This window comes from Periophthalmus magnuspinnatus, chromosome 16, assembly GCF_009829125.3.
Source record: "Periophthalmus magnuspinnatus isolate fPerMag1 chromosome 16, fPerMag1.2.pri, whole genome shotgun sequence".
NCBI classification, from domain to species: Eukaryota; Metazoa; Chordata; class Actinopteri; order Gobiiformes; family Gobiidae; genus Periophthalmus; species Periophthalmus magnuspinnatus.
Window position 1 is genome coordinate 4,166,385 of NC_047141.1, and position 10,073 is coordinate 4,176,457.

Below are 10,073 nucleotides of genomic sequence, written 5' to 3' on the forward strand. Positions count from 1 at the left end.
ATTTGTTTTTATTTGAACCATGTGTGCCCTGATTGGCTAATTCCGATTAATTGATTTTTGACATTGCTAAATAGGCCTGTCTCATTCAGTCTTGAGTTTTTCTGAATGAAACTGAGCCTTGAATGGGACACTGAATAATCCATCTGCTCCATTCTTTAAACAGGCAGTGGATGTAGGTTACTGAAACATAAGAACTCTTTGGGAGTGTAGAATGACTCTACTCGGGGGTTGCCATGTCGTTAGGTTGTTTATATCCACTTTGGGCATCTCTTTGGAAAGATTTATACCATATGATTGTTCTTGTTTATTGTTAATGGGTTAAATTAATAAATAAAAGTATACTTTGTCATATGGAGAATAACTGGTCCACTAAGATTTTAGAATTTTAAAGGTGCACTAAGCAACTTTTCCTTTTTTTCAAAAGTATTTTTGAACAATAAAAACGCCCAAATACTGTGGAACATTCCAGTTTAAGCAACATCTCCATGGAGACCAGCAGGTGGCGGACTGTCTACCAGAAAGGTTCCATAATGCAGCTTTAGATTGAAGTGAATTTCAGAATAAGGCCTATGTTAAAGCTACAGTGTGTGACTTTCTGGAGATGGCTTGTCACCTGGCTGATTCCATGGTTCCACAGTTAAAACCATACTCTGGAGTTTAATGCTACACTGTGGAATATTATAGCCAAAGGAACAACTTTTGAATAGAAGAAGGCTCTTGTCCAGGATAAATAAGAGTCAGGTTTGTGGAGATGCAAGCCATAAAATCATCCAAAATGAAAATAACAAAACAAAAAAATAAATAATTCATGCTTTTATTTTAGTCTTTTTTTATTGTAAAGTTACATACTGTGGCTTTAAAAATGAAAGTGACTAAGTGAGTTTTATATAATTAATCATTATCTACATAGTCTGATGTAGGTCTGGGGGCTTTCACATTGGGCTTTCAGTGGATTGTTTCTGTCTCTCATGATCTGGCAACCCCGGAGAGTTGCCATGGCGCTGACATTTCAGTGGATTTCTTCTAGTCAAACTTTAACACGTTTGTCCGGTTAATGCGCTGTAAACTTTGTGCATTGTGGTAAGTGAAGTATCTGCCTGATGGAGGTGCAGGCGCTCCCTCTGGGCTCGGTGACCGTGGGGGCTGCGTCCTGGCGCGATGGCACAGCGCGCGCGGTCCGCAGAGCAGAGCGACTGGTGCGGCAGACTCGAGCCGGGACAACGTCAGCCCTGAGCCGGCCACAGACCAGCAGCGCCTCGGTCACACTCCCGGGCTCCGCGGAGGACACGACACCGGAGCCACACGGGCCCGGAGAGAAAGAAAAGAGGTGTGACTCAGGCAGAGATGAACACACAACTCCAACAAGACCAAGAACTACAGCAACCACGGTGAGGAAAAGATAATCATAAGAGTAACAATTAAAAATAAATGGAAAAATAAATAAAAATCTAATCTCTGACTACTTTTTAAAGTGGATATAAACACTACATCTTGTTTATTTATTAAACTCTGTACATGCTGTTTTAATGGTATTGGCTCCTTGTCCTTTTTCAGTCCAATCTGTATTAAAGTATATGTGGTCAGGTAGTTGATGACATCACACAGGACTGCCCTGATTTCAGCTGTTTCAGGTGTTTCTGATCGTAAACGCCTGGCTGCAGGGGCGGAGTTTGACGTGTGGACACCTGTTAAATCAATCACACTGTTCCTTATATCTGCAGATCTCTCACCTCCTCCCCCCTCATGCTCCCATTTAGTCCTCCAGACTAAACTGAGTATAAAAAGGATGATCTCATCTAAAATGTGCCTAGTTCTGATGTTGATTTAGCCGCATATGGTAACAGCTCAGACCACTTAGAAATAGTCACATGTCATTTAATTGGTTAAAGGATGGATCTGTCTACATTTCCAAAGCTCAAAATGCTGCGTTTCATCTTGTGATGTCATGAAGAGGTAGTTTTTAAGTTAACAGCTCCTTTTACCTTTAGTTCAGTAGAGATTGGTCATTCAAATGATCCAAATGATTCTAGTGAAGGTGTGGAGTTTTTTTTTTTAACTCCTTTAAAGTCTCCTCTCCTCCAGCTGCTGTCGTGCTCTCGGCGGTCTGCAGGGGGCGCGCCGTTCCCTGGCACTGCGCTGCGTGAGGCGTGTGCGGGAGCGAGCGTGGCGACGGCAGGCGGGTACATGCGGGCGGTGCGGTGTGTGGAGGCGGAGCTACGCACAGAGGCGGGCCGCGTGGCTCAGGAGGCGGGCAGACTCCAGAGAGAGAGGGGCCTTCTGGAACAGACCCTCCGCAGCCTGAGGTCCCATCTGGGCCTTAACCGCAGCAGCTCCAGACACAGGACCAAGAGAGACACCAGGGAGAGTGTGAGTGAGCCAGAGAGAGTGTGAGTGAGCCAGAGGGAGTGTGAGTGAGCCAGAGGGAGTGTGAGTGAGCCAGAGAGAGTGTGAGTGAGCCAGAGGGAGTGTGAGTGAGCCAGAGGGAGTGTGAGTGAGCCAGAGGGAGTGTGAGTGAGCCAGAGGGAGTGTGAGTGAGCCAGAGGGAGTGTGAGTGAGCCAGAGGGAGTGAGTGAGCCAGAGAGAGTGTGAGTGAGCCAGAGGGAGTGTGAGTGAGCCAGAGAGAGTGTGAGTGAGCCAGAGAGACTGTGAGTGAACCAGAGAGACTGTATGAGCCAGGTGCCCTCCAAGAGAGACTGTGAGTGAGCCCGATGCCTTCCCTGACAGAGCATGAGTGTGCCAGATGCCCTCCCAGAGAGCGTGTGAGTGTGCCAGATATCCGTGTGCGTCAGATGCCCTCCCTCTGCAGGTCACTGATGGTGCAGACGAGCTGTTGCAGTGTGAGAGGAGAGAGCTGCTCCATCTGAAGCAGGAGCTGGAGGAGACCCTGAGCTCCACTTTGACCCAGATACAGGTGAGCTCTCCAGGGAAACAATCAACAAATACATACTTTCAAATAGTTTGTCTTTATTGCATGTATATCAGACCTATTCTGCAAACTGGACTGTTCAGAGCTTTAAACCTTGTTATAGTCATTTCCTTGTTATCCACTCTCTGAAGTTATATTTGGAGTGATTCATGTTTGAGTAATCTTTAATCTCTTATTTTCAAGACGCCATTTTGCCAATCCCCACAGGTACACTCCCACTGGGCTGGACTTACTCTGATTAAATGTTCTTAATCGATGATACTCACAGGCTTCAGCAGCGTCACATAATCATTTTGGTAAAACGTGCGGCTCTTTGTTGTAGTGACATTTACGGTGACTTTAGCTCCCATTGGACACTGCTGTTTTATAACACGCAAGTAAAGGGAATTGTTTCTTTTACTAAGACGTTTTAGATTAATTTTGGGATTTAAAATGTGCAAATTCTAACATAATGATGCACCGGTGTGAGAGATTTTAACTATAGAGACACAAGCACAACAGGTCTGCTTTAATTCACTATTATATTTCCATGGCTTGTCTCTGTTGGTTTAGCCACAATACATTATCTCTCAAGGAACAATGTTAATCTTCTATCCTTCCCTCTTTCTCTGCCTCTCTCGACTCTGTTCTTTTCCCTTACTCCCTCCCTTTTCTCCCCCTCTTCCTCTACCTATTCCTCCCCCTCCTTCCCTTTCTCCGCTTTCTCTTCCTCTCCTCCATCTCTCTCTTCGCCCTATCTTCTTTCCCCTTTCTCTCACCCTTCCCTCCCTCTCCCTCCCTCCCTCCCTCCTTCTGTCCCTCCTTCACTTTCCTCCATCTCTCTCTTTGTCCTGTCTTCTTTCCCCTCTCTCTCTCCCTCCTTCACTCTCCTCCCTCTCATTTTCTCCCTCCATCTCGCTCCCTCCCTCTTTCTGTTCCTCCTTCACTCTCCTCCCTCCCTTTCTTTCTGTCCTCCGTCTCTCCCTCTCTTCTGTCTCCCCCCATTCCCTTTCACTCCCCTCTCTCCCCTCTCCTCAGTCTCTCTCTCTCTCCAGTCGTCGTCTCTTGTCTTGTGCCTCTGAGCGTGCTCTGGTTTTGGAGCTGCTTCCTCTCAGTGGATCAGGCAAAACCAAAGGAGGAGCCTCAAGAGGAGCCTCAAGAGGAGCCACAGGAGGAGCCTCAAGAGGAGCCTCAAGAGGAGCCACAGGAGGAGCCTCAAGAGGAGCCTCAAGAGGAGCCACAGGAGGAGCCATAACTGTCACTCAGGACCAGACTCTACCCAACCCCACCGGCCCCTACACCCCAGGTACTTCACCCCAAGTACTACAGCCCAGGTACAACAGCCCCAGACTCTACATCCCAGGTACCACACCCCGTGTAGTACATCCCAGATCACTTGGGCCTCACCCAAGGTACTACAGCCTCTTTAACCCTGTTGGCCTCTACAAACATGTTCTGACGGGTTGATGGGTTTCGTATCTATTCATATTTCACTTCCCAAATGTGAATATTCCTGGACCTATTTCATTGTGAACTAACTCTTGATTTGAAAATGACTAATCTAAACATGATCATGATGCTCATCAGAGTGATTTTTATCTAAAAAATTGTGTCAAGACGGACTCCCAAAACTGTCACTCTCTGTGCCTGAATGAAACAGTAGAACTGAATTTTGATTTTCTGCTTGTATTTGACCTTTTGCTCAGAGTGTAAAGAGGCTCTAGACTCCTCCTGCTCTTGTCTGAAGGAGTCACAGCGTCTCAGACAGACCATCAGACAGAAGCTGAGCAGCGCCCTCCTCAGGCAGAGAGCGGTACAGCAGATGGTCAATGACGGGCTGCTGAAGAAGGTGGCTGAGACCATCAGTCTGCAGGTAAACACGAGCATCTGCTCATAAAGTCATAGTATGTAACTTTCTGAGGAGGAAAGGCAACTACATGATTCTCTTTAAGAATACAACATTTAAAACTATGGAACGTTCTGCGTGGAGATAGAAAAGTTTTATATTATAGCCGAATGACAGTTTCCATGGAAGAGTCAGGTTTGTGGAGATGCCCACTCACAATAAGGAGGTAATAAGTTTTTCAGTCCAATAAACACAACCAAAAACCTTACATAATACACATACATGGCTTTAAATCACAACACTGGAAAAAATATAATACATAAAATATATATTTAAAATGTGTCAAATTCAGGAGAGAAATTTTCAGATTTATTTAAATAAATTAAATACATTTAAACTACTCAAAACTGCTTAATAAAGACTGATAAACTGTGACACTAAGTGTATCAAAGTAAAATTAGTGTAACTGGTGGCGGTGAAAACTGGAGCGTCTTGAATACAGGAGAATAAAGATGACACAAACATGCATGAATCACCCCAAATACAACTTGGGGAAAGTAAATGGTGAGACAACAGTAACATGGTGCAGAAAAGTCCATTTTACAGAATGGATCTGATTAAATTTTTAATGAAATCATAAGTTTGGAGCGGCAGCTTTGGCTGAAAAGAAAGATGCTCTCACAAATTGATTTAAGAGTCAGTCCTGATTTCCCTCACATACTCTTGTTAGGTATAAACATTATTTCTGTTTTTATGTTATTTCCTGTGAAAGTCTTCAGTTTGGTCTGGTGCGCCCCCTCCTGGAGGGCTGTGGGGCTGAAGGTGCACTGCACTGAGACCTCTGATTTCAAATGTACCCAGTGTGGCTTGTTTGGTGTGAATCTGATGTGATGTTCATATCTCCACAAATGAAGTGTACTCAGCAGGAAACACTTTAATCGGGTCATGTGTCAACAGGCCCTTAAAGAGGGGGTATTGAGCAAAATTGTTGTTTTTTTTGTTTGTTTGTTTTTAGCTTAGAATGTTGTTCCCTCATCAAAAACATGTCTGAAGAGGTTTTAGATGTCACCCCTGCATATTTGTGGTAATTTAATGTTCTCTCTTTAGCCCTTTTCAAACCCTCCTTATGGTTCGTTGTAAGATTCTGTACAAGGCTCTGCTCACAAGTCACCCATGCTCCACACGACAATTCTCCATAAATATACAAAAACATGATACAAAACTGTACACTACAACTTGACAAACCTGACGCGATGCACAGTAGTTTAGCATGTTGTAATAGCACTCTGAAGGGAGAGCGTGGGGAGCAAATGGAGGGGGGCCTCAGAGCATCAAAAAAGAAACTGAAACTTATAAAACATGTTAATACGAATATAAATTTCGGATTATAAGCCGCTACTTTTTTTCCACGCTTTGAACCCTGCGGCTTTTACAGCAGTGCGGCTTATATATGGAATTTTACTGGATAACGGACCCTGGGGGGCGCTCTCTAGCTGTAAACGTAAAAGTGAGACAGACGTGGGGAAAGATTCTGCTCTGAAGAATTCACTAGTTTTGATTTTGAACGATCATTTTGCGCATCATGAAATGGATATGATGCAGTTTTTAAGATAAAGAAACAGAAAGGAAACAGAGCAGGGGTCGGCCTTTAACACGCAAAGAGCCATTTGGACCCACTTTCCACATAAAATAAAACACTGGGAGCCGCAAATACTTTTTGACATCTAAAATGAAGATAACACTGTATAATAACAATAATGTAACGGAATAATGTAGGTTTTACTTTCACGGACAAGCCTTCTACACGTGGCAGATAAATATGGCAAAAACAACTTAAGTGCATAAAAAAATACAACTCACCAAACCGCTGCATCATGCATCGCGCTGATTATGTGATTATGTCTACTCTACTCCGCAGTTTCTTTAAAAAAACAACAACAAAAAAACTCGTAGCGTATCGTTTAATCCCAGGTGCTTATTCTCCATGTGCCAAAGCAGTTTTGAAGGTTTCATTGCCTTATTTGCTTTTCCCGTATGTTACGCAGAGCGGACTCTGTGCGTGAGAGTCACCTGTAGCGACAAACCCAGATTTTAAGTAGGCATTGTCTGTTAAATTTATCTTTCTTTTTCTTGGAGGTCGTAGTCTCCTCTTCTGGCTCCTCAGTTGTCCTTTTCCCCTTTGTTAAAAAGATCTCCAAAGACTTTTGTTTTGGCTCATTTTCACTCGCTTGTGGCTCTACTTTTGTGCGTCGTGTCTGATGTGTTATACGTGATACGTCACCGCGGAGACAAGAGCAGATAATAAACTTGCTACTACATCAAATAGATTTCTGTGGCGATTTCCAGCAGGATTTTCATGATACATCTACGGACGAGCTTATTAGTGCGTCATTAGGGACGGGCCAAAGTTGCTCCTGACCCCTGTGTGCACAACGTCTGAAAATCAGGGCTCTTTACGCAGGACTGTGAGCTGTGTCTGTTAGTTCCCAAGCCACGCAGAGCCGCAGTATGAGGCTGAAAGAGGCGCATACGGCTCCGGAGCCGCGAGTTGCCGACCCCTGAAATAGAGCCACTGCACGTAAGCTCGACATCAATGAATCCAACTTGGTCAATGTAAAAAGACGACAAAAGTTTTCAGAGGAAATAAAAGCAGATTTTCCGTGTTGGTGCAGCTTTATTTTATAAACCTGCAGATGTGTTCATCCCGTGTTGTTGTCGTGTTGGTGCCAATTTTCAGGCACAGTTTAAAAAAAAGCGTGTCGGTGCACCGTCTTTCTGTGTAAATATCTCATGTTACAATATGAAAACCTGCAGCTTATATTCAGGTGCGGCTTATATATGTACAAAATTGATTTTCTCTTCAAATTTAGCTGGTGCGGCTTATATCAAGGTGCGCTCTGTAGTCCGAAATTTACGGTACATTGTTTTGGGTGAATATAGTATGTTCAAAACAATAAAAGGAAACATGGTGATCTAAATATGTTATGTGTTACAGTTAATACCCCATAGAAGTCAAATACCTCCTCTTTAATGTGTTTTTACTTTATTTTTCTCTGTAGCAGTCTCTGGGGGTGATGTGCGGCGCTACGAGACAGGCCCTGTATCGAAAGCAGAGAGAGATGGACCTCATTCTCCACAGCCACGGACGTGCTCAGGTCAGAGGTCAACAGCACTCACAAGCAGCTCATTATTGTAAAGAGACTGAACAGCATCAAGTCAAAGCATTATGAGACATTCTGGACCAATTACAACTTTATTATATCCAGTTTTAGGCCCAACCAGAATATCAGCTGAACCGATATTTAGAAGCTGATATCTGATGGGTACATTTTTCTGTATCAGCACCGATATCTGATACTAGTATTGGACCATAGTATCGCATCGGTGCATACCTAAAATGTGATTGTCTTGTTTTTGTTTGTTTGCACTTGATCAGAAATGTGCTTTAATGTCTCGGTTGAGCTTTGAGGTGGAACTGTAAAATGAACTACAAAATGTCACTTTATGTCCTTGTTGTTTAGGAAATAAAAAACGCATGCTTATTTTTATTTTGTTTCGTGCATCCTCCTCTTGTTATCCTCAGAGTGTAGAGTACAGCAAAGAAGTTCAGTCTAGAGAGGCTGAGGAGGCTGCTGGTTCTGCTGCTGCGGGGAAGATGGGGGAGATGAGTATTGATTGGTGCTTGTTGTTGCAGGGTCCAGAGTACAGTGGAGACGTTCTGTCCAGAGAGAGGCTGGACAGGCCCCTGGTGCAGGTGTATCACAGACACCCAGGGACCCAGCTCCCAGAGGCGGCTCAGCTCATCCAGGTACCTCCCTCTGCAGGGCATCTGGGCTTCTGATCAGATGGACAGTGACAGATTGTGCCCATATTTGCACATGTCGGCTGTTGGCCTCAAAGGAATCAAATGTACGATTTTTATTTTAAGTGTCACAAACATGACTGACCTATGTGTCCCCAGATACACAGGTTCAAATCAAATATAGTTTTTACAGACAAAACATTGAGTGTGATGGACAAGTTTTTTGTGTTGGTGTTTTGGTTCAAGATGATTATCCAATCAGAGAGCAGACTGAGCCTCACATGACTCTCTCATTTGGGTTGAAGATGCTGAAATCCAGTTGGTTTAAACCTAAAACAGCTCTCTCTGATTTAAATGGTCACTGCCTAAACCCCAGCACCTGCAGACAATCATGAGTCAGAGCTAGTGCAGCCTCTGCAGCTCAGTCAGTGACTCTGGAGGTTCTGAACATGAGGCCTGTCCAGATACTGGGAATGCATGTGTCCTCTGTCTGCAGGTTCAGGCTCTGGCAAATCAGTTTCAGATGAGATTGTAATGTTGTTTGTAAAACTGTAAGAGGGAGGATACATGAAGCACAGGCTTTGAATGAAACATTTTTGTTGACAAAATTTGCATAAATAAAGCTAAAAGTTCTTATTGGAAACCAAAACCACAATGATGGTTTAAATATTACTAAACTAGAACTGTCTAAGTTAACTCATTTCACACATTGTGTCTGATGTCAGATTTTACTTTTAGCTTTTACTTCCTACATTGTATTAAAAAGGTGTTTCATTGAGTTTAACTGTGGTGTTGCGCCCCCTTCAGGGCAGTGCGATGCTGGCTCGCTGCTTCTCCTCTCGACAGGCAGAGTTTGATCGTCTGCAGCACACCTCTGCCTTGCTCCACAGCGACCTCCAGAGGAAGAGCGCCGCCGCTGCAGTCGACTCCGCCGTGCTGCGGATGAGGCGCAGACATGTGGACAAGCGTGCAGTACCAGTGTTTCTCCAGCAGGATGCGCTCCAGAGCAGCACAGCCCTCTCCTGTGCTCAGTAGACACACAGAACACACGCAGAATGGACTTTTTGACCTTTTAACCATGTTACATTGTTTACTCATCAAAAACATAACTGGGGCTGTATTTTTTTTCATTAACCTGCTCAAACCAAAGTCGTCTTCTCTGAGCCTCAAAAACACCTCAATTCACATTTTGCCAGTTTTGTTGTGTCATAGATAAAAATCCAGACATCTCCTGTGCAGTTTTAAAGCCCATAAACCATCACCGGACTCTACAGAGAAACATATAACTCTATTAGCCTAGCGTTCTAAGAACATTTGTTGACTTTCTGATGTTCATTCTTGTTGCTGACAGCAGATGGAGCTCCAGAGTCTACATGCCTCATTAGAAACTGAGGTGTAGTTTGTAAAATATATTTTCCATATGCAGACATTATTTAAGTAACTACAAAAAAGAATGCATAATTTAAATGTGATATACACCAGATCCATACTTAGAACAGGCCTGTTTACCTGTGAGCTCA

The 10,073-nt window shown here is 43.8% G+C and overlaps 1 protein-coding gene across 1 annotated transcript; it reads left to right on the forward strand.

Annotated features, from left to right (window-relative positions):
• Window positions 1-1,100: 1,100 nt before the first annotated feature.
• ccdc105 (coiled-coil domain containing 105) lies at window positions 1,101-9,588 on the forward strand. The gene is made up of 8 exons (XM_055227732.1): window positions 1,101-1,388; window positions 2,083-2,367; window positions 2,807-2,911; window positions 3,944-4,211; window positions 4,612-4,778; window positions 7,811-7,906; window positions 8,446-8,559; window positions 9,361-9,588. The coding sequence occupies exons 1-8, from the start codon at window positions 1,101-1,103 to the stop codon at window positions 9,586-9,588; spliced, it is 1,551 nt and encodes a 516-aa protein (XP_055083707.1).
• Window positions 9,589-10,073: the final 485 nt, after the last annotated feature.